Source organism: Myotis lucifugus, unplaced genomic scaffold (assembly GCF_000147115.1).
Source record: "Myotis lucifugus unplaced genomic scaffold, Myoluc2.0 scaffold_145, whole genome shotgun sequence".
NCBI classification, from domain to species: Eukaryota; Metazoa; Chordata; class Mammalia; order Chiroptera; family Vespertilionidae; genus Myotis; species Myotis lucifugus.
The window spans coordinates 3,201,024-3,221,458 of NW_005871193.1; the positions used below are offsets into that span (position 1 = coordinate 3,201,024).

At 40.3% G+C, this 20,435-nt stretch overlaps 1 protein-coding gene across 41 annotated transcripts in view; it reads left to right on the forward strand.

The window, feature by feature from the left end:
* The window catches only part of CD46 (CD46 molecule), a 49,328-nt gene extending 34,718 nt beyond the window's left edge, over positions 1-14,610 (forward strand). For 10 of the 41 annotated variants that reach the window (XR_002830740.1, XM_023758925.1, XM_023758938.1 and 7 more), the window contains 3 exons: positions 949-984; positions 1,806-1,866; positions 12,154-14,610. Coding sequence is in view for 30 of the 41 variants with exons in the window: in XM_023758925.1 (XP_023614693.1) it covers positions 949-984; positions 1,806-1,866; positions 12,154-12,217 (161 nt within the window). In the remaining 11 variants the exon portion in view is untranslated. Of the gene's footprint in view, positions 1-948; positions 985-1,805; positions 1,867-2,403; positions 2,444-8,820; positions 10,062-12,153 lie in introns of those variants that run through there. The other 31 variants (XR_002830745.1, XM_023758952.1, XM_023758928.1 and 28 more) reach the window with 16 other exon arrangements.
* Positions 14,611-20,435: the final 5,825 nt, after the last annotated feature.

A 20,435-nucleotide genomic window follows, 5' to 3' on the forward strand; every position in this document is an offset into this window, starting at 1 on the left:
TTACATAGTACACACAATATATATTCAAGAAAATGATCATTATTGTTCTGTCATTTAAATGAAGTATAAGGATTTTTGATGAATAAAACAAAAATGGGTATTACTTTTCTTTACATTAGACTAGTTTAGTAAGGTTTGTTTTTTTTATAAAACGCACCTTAGACTCGTTAAGTTTCCCCTCTGAACGCTGTGGTGCCAGTAAATCCAGAGCACCTTCATTCATCAAACACTTGACAATTTTTTTTAATGAAATAAAAAGCGAAGAGGTAAACAAGACATTGTATTCTTTGGCTCATACAAATTTAATTAAGATGTAATTAAGGTTTTATATAATTATTTATTGCTCTCTTGATAGTAAAAAAATACTTAAGTTTTTAAGCATAATTTTATCCATGTGCCCTGGTATTTCTTTTACATTCTTAGAATCTCCTTGGTATGTCTTAATTTGAAGGTGGGCGTGCATGAGGAAGGATTGATGATAAGATAATGTATTATTTGTGAAAATTCAACATACTACATTTCTGCGATAAATTAATAGAACTTTATTATGACTTATTCCACAGACCCACTGCTGTTGGTGAAAAAATATAATTTTGTAATAAAGTTATAAGAAATGATAGGCTGAATACTTAACTATATCAACTAAGATGGAATAATACATTTTTAAAATGATTTTCCCACTAATCTAGTGAATTCTAATTGTTCTAATAATATTTACTAATAACCTAGTGTGGTAGCTACAGCACAAAACAGTGTTGGGGCCCTAAGCTGGAATCTGATTAGAAGGGCTCTGTGATCAAATGAGCTGGATGCACTGTCACACTAAACTAGACTGATAAACTTTTTTTTTTGCTATAGTTTATAGATGATTTGATTAACTAAAATGTAATTGCCACCTGGAGACACACATGTGCTCAGTTATCTTCAAACTGGTTTTATTTTTCTCAGGTGCTGGAGCCATTGCTGGCATTATTATTGGTATATGTAAGTGTCCCAACTTGTATCCCACTTAAAATATTAATGTGAGGAGCATTATTTGTGTAATGGTTTTTCAATTTCTACAGTTTTTATAGCTTGAAATTAAGTAAACCAGTCAGAAACACCTCACCTTTTATATGAGACTAGAGGCCCAATACGCGAAATAGCGTGAGACCAAGACCTGCCGTGCCGTGAGACCCATCAATGCACCTCCTGGTGACTGGTCGTCTGGTCATGACAGCATTACGGTCACTGGCTTTTTATAATATAGATACTGCCTTGTGTTGCTGATTATATATTCATTTATATTTTATATGTATGAGTCTTCATCTCAAATATGCTTTGGGTATCTTTTTAAATTGGGAAAGGACTCTTCTCTGGCTTACTGTGGATTAAGTGATACCAGAGACTTGCACTTAGACAGTGAAGAGTCCAGATGGAACAAATGAATGGCCAGGGCAATGTGCTTAAATAAAATAGCATTTTCTGCCGTAGCCGGTTTGGCTCAGTGGATGGAGCGTCGGCCTGCGGGTTGAAGGGTCCCGGGTTCTATGCTGGTCAGGGGCATGTACCTTGGTTGCAGGCACATCCCCAGTAGGGGGTGTGCATGAGGCAGTTGATCAATGTTTCTCTCTCATCGATGTTTCTAACTCTCTATCCCTCTTCCTTCCTCTCTGTAAAAAAAATCAATAAAATATATTTTAAAAAGTAAAAAAATAAAATAAAATAGCATTTTCTGCCCACTGAACATAAATTTCTTCTGCTAGATTTTGAATCTTGGTGATTAGTTTTCAATTACATTTCATTTGTTCTCTGGTTTATTGTAGGTGTTTTCTTGGGACTCATCGTTCTTTGCTGCTTTATGTACCATAAGAAGAAGAGGAAAGGGTAACGTACAGCACGTTTCTTGAACATATTGGTGCCTCTCCCTCTTGACGTACTTTTGTGCAGCTTGTGTTTACACTCTATTGCATGCATTTTTTTTCAATGTGCCTACATGACTGTGCATTCAGAATTGCATTTCTTTACTAAAAATATTTACAGCAATTTTTACTATCGTAACAAGAGAAATCTGTGTAGAGTTGCTTCAGCTATATGTCTGTAAGAAAAATTTGTGTGATTTGGGGTTTCAGTTCTGCAACAAATCATGGACCATGATGGGACCTTCCCTACTGTAGGTAAACCCTACATTCCAAATTAGGCTGGTGGCCAGAATTAAATTTAAAATTGTTCACTGTGGAAATTTTGACAGGTATATTCACTGGAACTTTTTTATGAAAACGTTCCGTTTGTTTTTATTAAGTAGTTGTAAGAAGCTATGTAGATGTCATCAAATTCTTTTTCATTTAGAGTTATTATTTATACTAGTTGGGAATTAAAAGCAACACTATTTGATTTCCCTCTTATGTTCTCTTAATTTACTAGGTTGCAGAAAAACTGATGGGGGTTAAACTTGCTGAGAGGGGTAAGATTTATAAGGCACCTCATTAACTTTGTCTTTTTATTTATAAAAAATGAAAAAAGATGGGAAACTTAGAAAATAATAATGTATAAATCCTAAGGTCACAGGGTTTGTAAACATTAATCTTATAATTTCGAATAAAACAATTTATAATTTAATGAAAGAGAATAAATCCTGGAGCACAGACAAGATTAGGTACTTTGAAATTTGATTTTTAATTATTCATTCTTCCCAATTACTTTGGAAATAGCTTTGAAATCAAACCAATACTTCTTTTTAATCCTCACCCGAGGGTATGTTTATTGATTTTTAGAGAGGAACATCCCTATCAATTGCCCCTCGTATGTGCCCTGACCAGGAATCGAACCCACAATTTTTTGGTGTACAGAACGATGCTCAAACCAGTAATTTTAAGAATCTTGGTATTCATGATTTTATGATATAGTTTTTTCTTATATTAATCATTGTGTTTAGACTATGTAGTAAAAGTATGTTCTACACTTATAAAGAGCTCAAACTTCATTATATTATTAGGTTTAAGTACTCACAGTGCCTTCATTTGAGTCTTCAATCTTATATTTGTAGAACACATGCTATTTCCCTCTTAGTAGTATTTTTTAAATTATCCATACACATCAGCCTGAGTAGGAAGTACTTTTACAATTCCAAAAGGTTCATGTAGAAATAATTTCTAAAGAAAGCAAAGTAATATAGCATTGTATCCCTCACTTTTCTTCTTTGTTTAAAACGTCACTGCATCATAATACTTAAAGATTCTTAAACAAGTTTGAATCAAACACTCTAGCTATCAACTAAAGGTTCTTTTAAAGCTGAAGAAGTATCTGAGCACTGTAGCCCCGGATTCAGTGTTCAGTACCATAACTGATCTGAGATTCCATTTCTGATGAGCCCTATGTGATGATGATGCTGGGCCTGGACTACAGTTCGAGTAACCAGGGTGAAGACTATTAGTGATGTGCCAGTATACTTTCAATTTGAGGAAATACAGTAAAGTTTATAGGCAAATTTTTCTCTTGCTTAAGATAGATTTTTTAAAGACTCCTTAAGAGTATTTGGGATAAAACTTAGTTTTACCTTGCTTTTTTAAAAACTAAATATTTATATTCTTTGCACTGTTTAGTGTTCATAGTCTGTGTTCCTCCCTTCCTGCAGATTGGTTGTGGTTGCCTTAGAAACTCCTTTTCAGAACTATAAGATGCATGCAGTTTCTTCCCCATTTGTAGGGGTAACTCTGGAAGCAGGACACCAGGCACAGATAATCCCAATTGCTGTTTAAACTAGGCACAAATTGGATTTGATGTAAACTTGTATTTATGATGATTTGGGAATGCAATAGCCCTTCTGCGGACTTCATGCCAAAGTACAAAGAGGTACAGGATGTCCGTGGCATAGGTGAACACTGAACTCCCTCTTCCCATGAGCACATCAAAATTTGCACCTATATAGAGAGCAGTAACTCCTGATAGGCAACTGAGGGCTCATTGAACAGCTTCTGAAGAACAAACAAGAGGAGGAGACCAAATAGAGAAATGGGAAACCACAGGGGTTCTCCCGAACCTGCAGGAAATCTGTGAGAGGAGGTGCAGGTAAACTCCATTGTATACATCGCCCTCCCCCTCGATAAGGTGAGTGGGAGCTCTCTCTGGGTGCTTTGGCCCACCAGCAAGATGGCTGCAGTGTGTTCTCAACCACATTCCCTGTAGCCCATTTTGGGTCTGAATAAAAGGAGTAAGCAGTATGAACAAGGTGTCCCTGACCGGAGCTCTTCCATCCTGACAGTCTAGAGTGCTATGCGCCTGCCTGGCTCCACCTGGCCTGCCAACACTACCCAGTACTCACAACTACTCACTTTTTACACAACAAAAGGGGGAGAGACCTGGTAGAGAAGATGAGCTGCAAGAGCAGTATGGAAATCTCTGAGGTTGGAGTTGCCAGTGAGCACCATTGTATATCCTCTACACCTTGAAAGAGTGGGCGGAGCTCTAACTAGGTGCTCGGGCCTACCTGCAAGTTTGCTGCATCTCATTTTCAGAATTATCTGAACCAAAGCGGGGAAACAGGATCACTAGGGCACACACCTGACCTCCCCACCTGGAGCCTCTCCATCTCCGTAGCCCCATGCCTCAGGCACTATAGGCATCTGCATGGGTCCCAGTACCCCACCAACAACCACCCGACACACATCCTACACAGAGGCCACTTTGTGAAGACGGAGAGAGCGCTATTTGGTCTAATTGATATTAACGAACATAGAAAATGACACAATGAAAACATAAAAGAATATCTCAAATGAAGAGACAAAAAGTCTCAGAAAAAATCCTAATGAATGGAGAGAAGTATTCTGCCTGATAAAAAATTTAAAGAGACAGTCATAAGGATGCTTATCCAACTTGAGAGTGGAGTCGAGGAACTTAGGGAGAACTTCAGCAAAGAGTAAGTATGCTGAAGAATGCAACCACTGAGACGAACAATAAACACAGGGATCAACAGCAGTTTAGCTGAAACAGAAGAATCAGTGACCTGTAAGACAGGCTAGTGGACATGAACCAATAAGAACAGCAAAAAGAAAAGGATTTTTTAAAATGAGGCTAGCTTAAGGGATCTCTAGGACAACATCAAGTGCACTAAGAATCTCAGAAGAAAAAAAAAGGGAATGGTACAGAAACTTTATTTGAACAAGTAATAGCTCAAAACTTTCCTAACATGGGAAAGGAAACAGACATCCAGGTCTAGGATGCGCAGAGAGTCCCGATATAGGAGCGCCTAAATATATAAAGCAAATGCTGTCTTCAGAGGGAGAAATTCACAGCAATACAATAATAGTAAGGGATTTTAACACCTGCATTCACATCAATGAACAGACCATCCAGACAGAAAATTAATAAGAAAATAATGCCCTTAAGTCTCACATCAACCCAATCGAGTTAGAACATTTCATCCAAAACTGCAAAGTACACATTTTTTCAAGTGCAGATAGAATACTACTCTCCAAGATAGATCATATTTTATGCCCCCCAAATTCAAAAAGATTGAAATCATGTCAAGCAAACTTTCGAACACAGTGGCATAAAACTAGAAATCACCCACAGGAAGAAAACTGGAAAAATACAAATATGTGGAGACTAAATACTAGCTTCTATACAATCAATGGATTAAAGAGAAAAATAAACAGGAAATGAAACGCTGTCTTGAGTCAAATGAAATTGAAGACACAACTAAAATTTATGGAATGCAGCAAAGCAGTTGTGGGTGGGAAGTTCATAGCTATACAGGCCTACATCATGAAACAAGAAAAATCCCAAATAATCTAACTTTACACCTGTGGGGACTAGAAAGAACAAACAAAACCTAAAGTAAGCAAAGGAAAGAAATCCTTAAAATCAGAGCAGAAATAAACGAAATAGGAAAAAAGAAAAGAATGTAAGAGCTGGTTCTTTGAAAACGAAACAAAATCGACAAACCTTTAGCTAAATTCATCAAGCGAAAAAGAGAACCCAATGAAATACATAAACGAAAAAGAAGTTACAAATGACACCAAAGAAATACACAGAATAATTAAAGAATATTGTGAATGTATGCCAAAAAAATGCCACAGTCTGGAAGAAATGGATGCATTTCTAAAAGCACACATACAATCTTCCAAGACAAAACCAGGAAGATATAGAAAGTCTAAACAGATAAGTTACTAGCAATGAAATTGAAATGGGTTGGGGGGTAAAATAAAACTGCAGGATCAGAGGGCTTACAGGTAGATTCTAAATATTTAAAGAAGTAATACCTGTGCCCTAGCCAGTTTTGCTCAGTGGATAGAGCATTGGCTTGTGGACTGAAGAGTTCTGGGTTCGATTCCAGCTAATGGTACATGCCTGGGTTGTGGGCTTGATCCTTAGTAGGGGGTGTGCAAGAGACAGCTGATCAATGATTCTGTCATCCACCAAAAATTAATAGAAAAGAATGAGTAAAGTAGCAGGATACTAAATATACAGAGATTCATGGCATTCTTAAACAACAGTAATGAACAATCAGAAGGATCAAACAGCATAAAATACCTTGGAATAAGTTGAATCAAAGAGGTCAAAAACCTGTATCCTGAAAGAAACTGAAGAGGATACAAATAAATAGAAAGATATATGCTTAGTAATTGTTAAAAAAAAAAAAATTCTTAAAGTTTCATTTGCTTTCAAGGTCTTAAATGAGAGGTATCAAACTTCCTTATTTTAAACTAGACTACAAAGCAATAATAATTAAACAATGTGGTACTAGAATAAATACACCTAAACAATAGAATAAAATAGCCCAGAAATTCTCACTTAAATGGTCAGTTAATTTATGATAAAGGAGCCAATACAATGGGTGTAAAGACAGGTCTCTTCAAAAGGAGGTGTTGGGCCCTGACCAGTTTGGCTCAGTGGATAGAGCGTCGGACTAAAGGGTCCTGGGTTCGATTCCGGTCAAGGGCACGTACCTTGGTTGCAGGCACATCCTCAGTTGGGGGTGTGCAGGAGGCAGCTGATCGATGTTTCTCTCTCATTGATGTTTCTAACTCTCTATCCCTCTCCCTTCCTCTCTGTAAAAAATCAATAAATTTTTTTTTTTTTTTTAAAAAGGAGGTGTTGGAAAAATTGAGAGTTGCATGCAAAAAAAGTAAAATTGGACCAATTTCTTATACCAGATACAAAAATAAGCTCAAAATGGATTAAAGACTTAAATATAAGATCTGATTCCCTGAAATTCCTAGAAGGAAACATAAGTAGTAAACTCTTTGACATCAGCCTTAGCAAATATCTGTTTGGATATGTCTCAGGAAAGGGAAACAATAGCAAAAATAAACAAATGGGACTACATTTAAGTAAAAAGTTTTTGCAGAGTAAGGAAATCGTCAAGAAAATAGCCAGCCTACTGAATGGGAGAAAATATTTTCCAATATTCAATAAGAGGTTAATATCCAAATACATAGGGAACTCATACAGCTTAACATCCAAACAACCCAATTTAAAAATGAGCAGGGGACTTGAGCAGACATTTCCCCAAGGAGAACGTACAGATGGCCAACAGGCATATGAAACGATGCTCAACATCACTAGTCATCCGGGAAATGCAGGTTAGAATCACAAGGAGATACACCTCACACCTGTTACAGTGGCTATCAAGTCCGTGCTGGCAAGGATGTGGACGCCGGCAATGTTGGTGGGATTGTAGACTGGCACAACCACTATGGAAAACAGTATGGACATTCCTCAGAAAATTCAAAATAGACTTACTATATGACCCAGCAATTCCACTTCTGGATGTTTGTCCAGAGAAAACAAAATTACTAATTTTTAAAGATATATACAGCCTTATGTTCATTGCAGTATTATTTATAGTGGCTAAGATATGGAAGCAACCTAGGTGTCCATTGATAGGTGAATGTGTAAAGAAGATATGGTTAATATATACAGTGGAATGTTACTTCGCAATAACGAAAAACAGAATGATTTTGTCATTTGCAACAATGTGTTGAGTCTACAGGGTATTATGCTAAGTGAAATATGTCAAAGACAAAATACCATGTGATTTCATTTATATGTGGAATCTGAAAAATACAAAACAAATGAATAAAGAAAACAAAACAGACACAAACCCATAGATACAGGGAATAAGCTGAGGGTTGCCAAAAGGAGAGGGATTTGGGATGATAGGTGCATTGAAATGAAGAAATGAAATGAAACACGAAATTGTAAAGAATGAGACATAGTATAGCAAAACAAACAAAATGTCCATATACATGTAAGAATTGATTACACCTTAGACTTCTTTGGAGACATTACTGCTAGAATGTACAAGGCAACATTTGGTAGAGGGTATGTGAGGGCAGGAGAATACATTAGACTCTAATGATTAGAGGCCCTTGTATCATTTTCTAAAAAGCACATGATTGGGAGTCTGTTTGGGATAATGTCACCAAAAATTATTACATACGAGGAAACTACTATCAAAAGAAAACTGTCCCTCATCCATTGGCTAAAGAGGACAAACAAAACAAAAACCAAAGTACAAAATAGAATAAGTAGTCCTTTTAAGATTATTAAGTATCATTTAAATTATGGTGAAGCCCAGCCAGTTTGGCTCAGTAGTTGGAAGCAGGAGGTCATGGTTGCATGCCCAGTCAGGGCACATGCCCCAGTTGCCGGCTCAATCCCCACTAGGGGACATGCAGGAGACAACCAATCAATGATTCTCTCTCATCATTGATGTTTCTTTCCCTCTCCCTTCCTCTCTGTGAAATCAAAAATATATTTTTTAAAATGTGGTTTTTTTTATTGTGATGAAAATGGCCACAAAATTTAAGTACTCTGGTACGTTTTTCTATTTCTTAGCTCTCAGTTAAGAATACTAACAATAGGATCCCAAATTGGTCAGAAATGGGCCCCATCTCCACGTTCCTTCCTCGTCCGTCCAGTTTCCGTTCTGAGCTGATTCCCCGCACTTTCCAGTCTGGGCGTGCACAGCCCTTGGCCTGTCCTTTGCTGCCGCTGCCGTCACGTTTTACGTGTCTTGACTGTGCGCTGCCAGCTGCCTTTTGTTTACATTAACATTTTCCCTTATTTGTAGTGAATACTTTCCTCACTGATGCATGGTTTGCTTTATTCTAGTTACATCATTCCAGGATAAGTACGAGTTTGCCATGTTCATTAGAATTCTCTGCATAATTTATGTATTTTAATAATGTGACTAAATCGTTTTGTTTTTTTACATTAAAGATATTTAATGACTTGTTATAACATAAACCTGTTTTTAATATTAGGTTAATCATGCCTGATGCAGTAACTTTGTGATTTTTAAGCCGCCTGCTTAAATGAATGTCACAAGGTTTGGGGGATTAACTGTATATAGTGGCCAGGGCAGGTGGTTGGCAGAATAGTGACCTGGGACACAACAGAAGGATCAAATGAATGTGAACATTTTTCTAGTTGGGTCTCAAATTCTGGAGCATTCAACAAACTCTTCAAATATTTTAAACAGAAGATTAAGAAGAAACAAAGATTTTGTAGTTAGTGGAGAGAGCACATTTATGAGATTTAGACCCACCCCAGGGAAATGGGAGAGGCCTTATAACGAGTTTACAGAGATTCTTCCCTCAGTGCAGAAGTCAGGATGCATCTGCAGATGTGCAGCTTGTCATAAAGCAGATTTCTAAGACAGTACTACATGCATTTAATATTATGCCGTGTGCTCCCTCAGAGCCTAAGGTGCTAGAGCCCAGGCCGTTTCTCCTCCCCACCTTGCTATACTGTGAAAGAGTTTGTTCACTTCAGGATCTGTAAGATTCTAAGTTAAAGTAGCTTCTGGCACCACGCTCCTCTTTCCAGTTCCTAAGAATCAGAAATGTCATGATGTCTGGAGCTAATTGTCAGCTTTCCTTCTGTTCGGCCCTGTCATTGATTTTATCCCTGTTATTATGCCACTCTTCCTTATGATTTGTTATCACTATTTTATTCAGCCCTTTTCCCTTCCTCTGTTCAGCACCTACCTAACTGGTGAGAGCCACAAAGAAGTAAAATTTATTTCTCTATGAGAAGATGAGATGAGAGAAAGGTTTGCTTTTATCATCATAAGGTATCTGCTTCCTGTGTGTTTCTTTTCAGATGTCCTTTCTTTTGAAAAATGTTGAGTGATTATGTAGATGTCAGTAACCTCAGCTAAGATATGATGACAGTAAACATTAACAAGGACACTTAGCCTCCAGTCTCCGTTGCTAAATTACCGACTTAATACCATTCCAGTTTTAATGTAAAGTAGTATGGACTGGCAGGGTTTGGTTTGAGGTGGGCTCATTAGAGTGACGTTCCCTTGTCTTTTTATCTAGCAGCTGTACATCCATAAATGAGGACTTTTTTAGCCCAATGGGAAATAATCATAAATTTGTTCATGTTAAGTGCAGGGAGGGAAAGTTTCCTTTTACAGAAATCAAAAGACGCTTTACTTAATTTTGCAAATGTGTTCAATTTTAACTTACAAATATTGACTCCCTGAAGGCATTTGTCTCTCCCTTGACCAGAAGTTTTAGTATATGAAAGAGAAGACAATTAAAAAAATCAGATTTTGAAACATTTTGAATTGCATTGTGTTAAGCCCTATGACCCCCTCCACCTTCTCTCTGAATGACATGAACTGCAAGTGCCCCCGTTTGTGGAGGAATGTGTCTCTACATAGCAGGGAGAGGGGGAGATCTGTATCCAACACCTGTAATGGGAGGCCCTGCCTAGGTCACAGGAGCTTAGAGCAGATTCTACAAAGCCCAGTGGGGAGGGCAACTTAGTAAAAGCAAAGTGGTGTCTTTGATCCCCGGGCAAAGGCAAGTGACATCCCAGCCCTCCTGTCTTCCTGGTCTCTTAGGATTCTCTTGAGGCTGAAGCCAACCAGGACTGTCGTTTTCAGACTGCCGTGAGCTTCACGGTGTCTGTAAACAGTTGAAATTAATTGAATGAAAGGCAAGGTTAATACAAAATAACTAGTAATTGGGTTTCAGATTTTTATCATCAAGTAGCTTCACTGTTATTTTATCAAGTGTTTTTAGACATTTGTGAATTCTTTTTATCTTTATCACATATTGCAATTATATTTCAAATTCTTTTTAAAGAAGTTTCAGAAAATCAAATGAATTGACTGTGAAACACAGAAAAAGGAAGTGGTGTTGGAGAACTCAGTGACAGGCCTACCCTTTGCCTCCCTCCCCACCACAGTCCTCAGGACCTGGCTCTGTCCCAAGGGCAGTCCTGTGACAGTGGTGGTTCACAGAGCTGGCCTCCCACCAAGAGAAATATTCTAATATGCAAACCAACCTGGAGCCCTTGCACTGGGAGGCGTCCCTGAAGTGCCTGCTGTGAGGAGCAGACTGTGAATCACTGGCTGGACCATTTGAGCTTTAGTCTGTCTGCGATGGTGCATTCACCGAGGCAGGGACTACGGCTGCATTTTCCAATTTAATACTTAGTGATTGTTAATATTCCAATTTAGTAGTTAATCCTATTGAGGACTTCAAAAGTAGCTAGTCCAATGCAAGATGTGCTGGAAGTGTGAAATACACACCAGATTTCAGCGTTAGCACACAAAATGTAAAATCATAGCAAATGTTAATATTTTCACTGTTATTGGGTCAAGTAAATATATATTAAAATTTTCCAGTTTCTTTTACTTTTTTAATGTGGCTTCTAGAAAATTTAAAATTACCCCTATGACTCACATTTTTTGGACAGTGCTGGGCTAGAATAGCAGGTTTTAGGCAGATGTCTGTTGCTACAATAATAGTGTGATGGCCACGTCAGGTAGGTAGGAGCATCTCTTACGGGAACCTGTGGTTTCCTTGACAGTATGGGAGAAAGGCATCATTGAACAGGAATGCTGTTGGAATCGTCACCTCTTTAAAAGTCTCATCTCAGAGGTAGATCTAAAACTGCTATATTAGGAGAACACGTTTCTCCCCAGTCTTTCCCATTGGCCCTAAATATAATTTGTGAGATATTTACCAAGTACTTTATATGCAACTGCTCTAATTCTTGTTTGCATGGAGTAAATAATACAATATAGAGATAGAAGAAGGGGTTCTACAGTTGAATTGTCCATTTTCTAAGTAGGCTTCTGAATGTAACTTCTGTACTTAAATTTAAATTGAGTTTGTCTCTGATGCTACCTCTTTATCTTGCCTTTAGGAAAACAGAAGGCACTGCTGCCTACAGCACGTACCAGAATAAATCAAGCACTCCAGCACAGTAGACGCTGTGACGGACTTTCCAGAACGCTCTACCACTTCATCTTTTTTAAAATGTCAGGAAAGACCCACATTAAATTCGATGGCTACTATGCAAAACAGTATGGAAGGCCCTCAAAATTAAAACCGGAGCCACCCTATGACCTTACGGGAATATATCTGAGTGAAGGGAAATCACTATGTGGAAGAGAGAATCTTCTGCCCCTCCCTGTTTGTTGCAGCCCTATTTACAGTAACAAAGACATGGAAGCAACCTGAAGTGCCGTCAGCCAATCAGTGGATAAGGGAGATGTCTGCACGTACAGTGAAATACTACTCAGTCATTAAAAAGGAAAACGTATTGGCCTTCAGGACATTTTGCTAAGTGAAATAAGTCATATATATAAAGAGACACATACTGTATGATCTCCTTTATATGTAGAGTCTATTTTAAAAAAACTCATCAAAGAAGCAATCAGATTTGTGGGTGGGGTGAGAGAACTGGATGAAGGTAGTGGTCAAAAGATTCAAATTTAGTTATAAGCTAAGCACGTATTGGAATGTAACGTACAGCATGGTGACTATAACTAGTAATACTTTATTGCATATTGGCAAGTTCCTTAAAGAATAGATCTTAAACATTCTGATCATAAGGGAAAAGATTTTTTTGTAATTATGTGAGTTGATAGATGGTAACTAAAATTTGCTCATCATTTCATAATAAACTTATCAAATCCTTACGCTGTACACCTTAAACTTAGTTAATGTTACATATCAATTACATCTCAATGAACTAGAAGGGGGAAAAGATCTACAAAGGCGTTCTCTGGTTTATTTCACTGTGAAGGCATAATGCTAACATGTCTCAGTGCCACTTGAATGTAGTCACTATCCTTTGACCCCTCTGAAATGGGTGTGAACTTGGGAATGAACAGCTAGCCTGTTATCCCTTAAAAAAACATTTGCATTTATAGAGCAATTCAACACAGTGCCCTTGGATTATGGTAGGGAAATGATGTTTTTTATAAACTCTGAATATTTAGAGAAGTATAGTTTAAAATGAGACATTTCATCTATAAAGTGTGATTTTGCAATGTTCATTTCCAAAGTTAATACCAACTTTCAAGATTCTTTTAACAACTCTCTTATGTGTATTGTAGATTCTTTATTGTAAAAAGTCTGTACAAATATGTGTATACTGCTTCAGCCCTTAAAAATTAAAAACAATTATCACTGAAAACTGGGAATTTGAGTAAGTTTGACCTCCTTAACTAAGAATATTATGGGGAAGTAATTTTACAGGGGATGGGATAAATTTCTATTTTGCAAAATATATTTTAACTTCTTGGTGATTTAGAGAAGCCATGAAGTTAATGTGTGGCATTTGTTCTTCACCTTTTCTAACATCAACAAACCAGCCTGAGAATAACAATTTAGGCTCAGTTGCTTACTTCTATAAAAAGTTAGAGGGCGCTAACACTCCTAACAGGAATGCCAGCTGTGGCCTTGTGGTTTTCTTGGGGAGAATTCCCCTCTTTAAGAGAGAACATAGAATGCGCTCTGAATTCTGGCCTAGGGGGTTTTCTCTCCAGACTTGAATAAAAAGCTCTCTCACTTCAGTAAGTCACCTGACAGTAGTTTGTAGGGAGTAAATCCATCAGATATCCCAAGTTGCATCAGAATTAGTCTTTGTGTGGGTCTCACCTCACCTGCTAAAAGGCAGAGTAAACATTAAGCCACATATTTCAGAAAAACAAAAACCTAAACTTTGTGCATTGGCTGTTGGTCCTATGCAGAGGAGAAAAACCATGTAGCTCAGGTATCACTTTATGCTCAGGTGGACCAGATCCCTCCCTCTCCGAGTCCTCACACCTGGCAGGGTCTCTTTCAAATGAGCCAAGGGCAAAGAGGAGGAACTGCCACTCTCATATATTCTTAAAGAGTTTTTATTTACATTTTTATTTTTAGTGACTCAAATTGGTCTGAAGAAATGTTGCCCTGAGAGGGATATGTTTGGAAAATCAGAGTGGACCAGAGTAAATACTATTTTACTTTATAAAGTGTTCCTTCCCTTTGTAATCTCTGGGGAGGGGCATTTTTGAACCAAAGATTGTTATTCTTCCCAAAATTAACTTTGATAATAGTGCTTCAAGTTTACTCTTTTTTTAATTTTATATGAGATATATGCATATAACTATTATGTTGTGAAATTCTGTTACTGAAATATATGGGGAAACCACTTTTCTGTAGAAAAATTTGTTTAAATGACAGAGGAGGAAGTATATTTGAATTAAATGTTTCTTAAAACGAGAAGAATGTATTTGCATTGAAGTGGGAAGCCCCACGAATGGAGGTCTTTATTGCTTTTTGAAAAATGTGTTCTTAAAATCTGATAAAATAAAATGTAGGGTGGGTTAAATTTGCTTGTGTCAATGTGCTCATTTCCAGTGTGCTTGATTTCAAATCAGAGTATGTTTCTAATGGGGTCCCACCCTCTCTAATCTTTCCACTCTCACAGTCATGACTCCTGCTCCTCACATCTCAGAGCCTGACATACATCCGGGCTTCTCCACTCCCAGCCCATCTGGCCCATCACCTGCCTCTCCTGCTCACAGGTGTTCAGTGACACCTACAGCAGAAGTCCAAGTTCCTCAGCGTGATGCTTGAGGACGTTCTACAATTAAATCCCAAATTTTCTCTCCAGGGCTCCTCTTTCTGCTGCATTTCTCTAAGTAATATGTTAGTCAAGCTGTACCATCTGCCCTGTGCTGTATTCCTGCTTCACTGATGCCTGAGAGGCCTGTGGTCCTTTCAGATTCTGGGCATCTTCCAGGGCCAGCACATCATACCAATTGGGTGAAGCTTTGCCTGATTTCTGCCCAGGTGTCCTATTACCCAGCTTGAGGCAACCACATCTGAGTATCTGTAGACACTGCTAGGACACATACCTTCCACATCAGTTTAATGTGTGGGTATGGCTAAGTACTTACAATCCCAAGTCCAACAATACTATCTAATAAAGATGGAATATGCAAATTGACCTTCCCTCCATCACCAAGAAGGCGGCACCCATAGCCACAAGATGGTGGCACCCAGTCCCCTCAGCCCCACCAGAGTAGTCCTTTTAGCCCTCGCCGCGGTGAGGGGTAAGCAGCCCCCCGCAGAGAGCAGGCAACAGGGCCCTGCTTGCCCCTGGCCGCGGCTATGAGCCAGAGAGCAGACAGGCAGGCAGGTCCGCAGAGAACCAGAGGGAGTGGGCCCTGGTGTCTGCTCTGAGTAGGCTGTCAGTAGGACATCCCCTGAGGGCTCCCAGATTGGAGAGGTTGCAGGTCGTGCTGAGGGACCCCCCCATCCCCCGTGCACGAGTTTCATGCACCGGGCCTCTAGTGAAATTATAAGATTTGATTTGTGTAATTATTAGGATTTTTTTTTTTTTTTTTTACTTAGGTAAAAACAAAAAAACTTACTCTTGGCATTAAATCAGGTTGCTGGAGCTCTGAGATCAGGCTCCGTGGGACTCAGCCATGGCTGCAATCACCGGCAGAGCTTCCACCCAGAATTCCCAACATAATGGATCTGCTCTGTGCCCTGGGCAGAGGGATGTTTTTAAAGCTCCTCAAGTGTTTCTAATATGCAGCTAAGGTTGAAAACCTCTGCATTGCTGACTCATCCACAGTCCGTTTCTACATGGAAACTTATAAAGACAGGAGGGAAAGGTTTATATTTGAGAAATTTGAGTTTTATTAAATCAACCTATGAAAGAAATCAGAAATGCCTTAGACTTGAATCAAGGTCTTGTTGCCGGGCTAACCAAACAAGGTTATCTGTGGTTTAAAAATACAAGAAGCGCCCTAGCTGGTTTGGCTCAGTGGATAGAGTGTCAGCCTGTGGACTGAAAAGGTCCCAGGTTCGATTCTGGTCAAGGGCATGTACCTTGGTTGCGGGCACATCCCCAGTAGGAGGTGTGCAGGAGGCAGCTGATCAATGTTTCTCATCAATGTTTCTAACTCTCTATCCTTCTCCCTTTCTCTCTGTAAAAAATCAATAAAATATATTTTAAAAAAAATACAAGAAGCAATCTTTCTAATACCAACACTGGAGGAAAATTAACTTGCCTATAAACAAAGCATTTTGTTAAAAAAAAATTTATATATTTTTATTGATTTCAGAGAGGAAGGGAGAGGGAGAGAGAGATAGAAACATCAATGATGAGAGAATCATTGATTGGCTGCCTCCTGCACGCCCCTCACTGGGGATTGAGACCGCAACCCAGGCATGTGCCCTTGACCAGAATCAAACCCGGGACCCTTCAATCTGCAGGCCGATGCTCTACTCACTGAGCCAAACTGGCTAGGGTTTAAATTTTATTTGGCTTTATCTTGAGGTTATTTTTTATACTTGTCTATTGGTATAAAATATACAGGAGAACATTCAAGGTGACTAACAATAAAAGTCTTCTACGAAAATGCTAAAAAGTGGGAGAGGAGGAATTTGAATTTTCATTGTTAAAGGAGATGTTAGGTTTAAGGAACTGATATACTAAAATTTAGTAATGCCCAATGCCTGACAGCTAATATGGTAACTCAGAATGAACTTTACATATTTTAAGAATTTGCGTATTTGAACAGGATTTAACCTAGTGTACTGACTTACTGAAATCATGCAAAATTGAGGATACTCATTTTTTTTCCCCTAACCTACACTACTTTCATTTCCAGTCTTGTCCATGAAAAGTTACACACACACACACACACACACACACACACACACACACACGCTATTTTTGTAAATCGTAGCACTGCTGCCCCCATGTGGACAGTTGGAGTATTGGACAATCTCTTCCTTAGCCCTTCAAATTCTTTTGTTTTTTAAATGTTTTTATTGATTTCAGAGGGAGAAACATTGATAAGCTGCCTCCTGAACATACATATATCCACTGGGAATCAAACCGCAACCCAGGCATGTGCCCTGACCAAGAATGGAACCGTGATCTCCTGGTGAATGGGTCTACACTCAACCACTGAGCCACACCAGCTGGGTGCCCTGCACACTTTTTATTCAGATGTTTCAGTCACTAATTACCAGAAGCCCTTTATTATTTCCTTTTGGGTCTAGTATTAACTAGCTCTTTTCTGGTTTCCTTCTGTGAAATTAGCAGTTTTTAATGTCTATAGTCTGTCCTTTATTGCTTAATATAGGGGAAGTACCACATTGGGGTTTGGGGTCAGTAAACCATTTTCCCTTCCCCCTCGTTTACATACCAGCAGAAAGGGAACGAATTACCATAGCATAGATCACACTGAGAAAGTTACCCACCCCGATTCCCGGCTTGCCCAAGAAAACGTGCAGCGGGGTAGTAACACCCACGTTTGCAGAGGAGCCACTTGTGGTTATGTTACTTTTCTGGAGCTTTTTTAAAAATTGAATTATTGTATGTTGCAGTGGCAAGCCTTGTGCCAAATACCAGAAACAAGCAACAGCTCTGGTCTCCTGGGACTTTGGGCTTGTTGCTTCCTTCGGAGACCACTGCCATTTAGATGAGCACTTGTTTATGGTGTTTGAGAAAAGGATTGGTCTCTGACCACCTACCGCCAATGAAAAGGCTCCTAGGAAAACACTCCTTCAAGTTGCCATTGACATGGGACTCCATTATGAGAGACTCTTTGGTTAAGGTCCTACAGAACCCCACTTCTCACATTTTAGTGTGTAGGTGAATCACAAGGTGATCTTGATAAAATGCAGATTCTGATTCAACAGGTCTGCTGTTTGTGGTAGTTCGAATGATGGCCTCACAGATATCGGGTTGAGACCATGCTATTCCTGGGACCTGTGATGTTACCTGCACGGCAAAGGGTTTTCTCAGATGAGACTTGGAATGGGGGAGGTTACCCTTGACTTATCCAGGTGGGGCCCTAAATGTAATCTCTAAGAGGAAGGCAGGGGGAGATGTGACGACAGCACAAGTTGATGTGACCACTCAAGCAAAATGCTGCTGGATGGCGGCAGGAGCCAAAAAACAAAGAATGCAGCTCCAGAAGCTGGAAAAGGCAAGGGAACTGAATCTCTCCCAGTCCCCACCAATACCTTGCTTTCCACCCAGTGAAATTGATTTCAGACTTATGACTTCCAGAACAAAAAGAATAAATGTGTGTTGTCTTGAGACACTGTGTGCATGTTTGTGTTCCTCCAACATTCCTGTGTTAAATCGTAACCTCCAAGGGGATGGCATTAGGAGGTGGGGCCACTGGGAAGTTACTAGGTCATGGGGGCTCAGGCTTCATGAATGGGATTCGTGTCCCTATAAAAGAATCCCAAGAAAGTCCCTCAGCCCTCTGCCATGTGAACTTACAGCTAGAAGGCCCTGTCCGTGAACCACAAAGCTGGCTCTCACTAGATGCCGACACTGCCAGGGCCTCCATCTTGGGCTTCCCAGCCACCAGAACTGTGAGGAACGCATTTCTGTTATTTACCAGTTACGCAGTCTGTAGTATTTTTTCTAGAGGCTGGAAGACACTGAGACTCCCAATCTGCTGTGATTTGTTACCGCAGCCACAGGAAATGAGCCCCCAATGCTAGGGGTCCTCAGAACACGCTGTGAGGAGCAAAGCCTTGTAGAAGCCAAGCCACAGACAGGTGGTTGTCAACCCTGGCTACGCATTAGCATCATCTGGGATGAGTTTGAAACAAACAGCAACAAGCAAGCCCAGGTCCCACTGCTGGAAGAGTGAAGGCAGAACCTGTAAGGGTGGCGGCTAAGCATCACTCTAAAGCAGTGGTTCTCAACCTGTGGGTCGCCACCCCTTTGGGGGTCGAACGACCCTTTCACAGGGGTCACCTAAGACCATCGGAAAACACATATATAATTACATATTGCTTTTGTGATTAATCACTATGCTTTAATTATGTTCAATTTGTAACAATGAAAATACACCCTGCATATCAGATATTTACATGACGATTCATAACAGTAGCAAAATTACAGTTGTGAAGTAGCAACGAAAATAATTTTATGGTTGAGGGTCACCACAACATGAGGAACTGTATTAAAGGGTCTCGGCATTAGGAAGGTTGAGAACCACTGCTCTAAAGGCTCCTTGGGTGAATCTGATCAGAAGGTAGGGAGGAGCTGTCTCATGAGAATAAACCCAAAATACAGCTTTCCTTGTGTTCAAGGAAAACTCTTAAGCTCCCCGATATATGGACACACTAGTCTCCCGCCACCCCGCTTGCCCTGCTGAACTATATGCCGGCTTCTCAGTGAGGTCTGGGCCCACGCCTCATGTGAAGAATTACCAGGTTCGAGACTTAACACGTTATTTCACCTAAATTGTGTTCAGCTCTGCTGTCTCGGGCTTATGAAGAACGCCTCAGCCTTTATTTCCCCAGGTGGGAACCATTGCCAGTACAGCCAGCACGGGCCGAGTGAGCCTTCCATCCAACACGCCTTCCCACTTACACACCTACAGCCAACCAGGTGGCACAGCTTAGCTAAGCGGGACTCCCAGCCAACGGCGCGTTTTCAAGTGCGTGGCCTTGAAAATCAGATCCGAGATGTGCCCCCAAGCAGCATCCTGCTCATTTTAACTTCTAGTACTTAGTCATCCGGGGACCGGAATCAGAGCAACCTGTCGGCAGAATCCATGTCTTTTTTGTTGTTTTTTGGATTTTTTTTCCCCCAGTACCTAGGTTGGAGCTTGGGACACAGTGCATGGAGCAAAAATTGTTCAATTTGTTACAACTGACCCAACGCGCTTAGCAACTACCTCCCAGAGAAGTGAATAAAACAACTGAGGGTCTTACCTATTCCCACCACCACATCCTGGGGACCAGAACATGGAATCTTCCATCAGCAGCGTGCACTGGCCTGGAGCTGCCCTCCCGCGGGAATCGCATCCACAGGGGAGTTTTCCCAGCAGGCGCTTCACCCCCTCACGGGCCGGCAGGGCCAGCTGGGAGGAGAAGCTGCCCGCGTGGCTGAGCTGCCACCACTCACCGAGAACCACGGGGTCGAAGTGAAACCACCGCAGGCCCTTCACAGTTGGCCGGGCACGTTCCGTGCAAAAAGCTCCAGCAAGGGCCCACGGCCCTGCACCCTGAAGACCCCGCAGGCCTCGGCCCCTGTACTGTCAGCTCTGGCTAACGTCTGAGCCCCTCTCCGGAGCTCGGCGCCCTGTCCTTGCGAGAAACTGAGCTCTCCAAGCGGAGCTCTCCCGCTTGGCTCACACTGCAGCGGAGCTCAGCGGG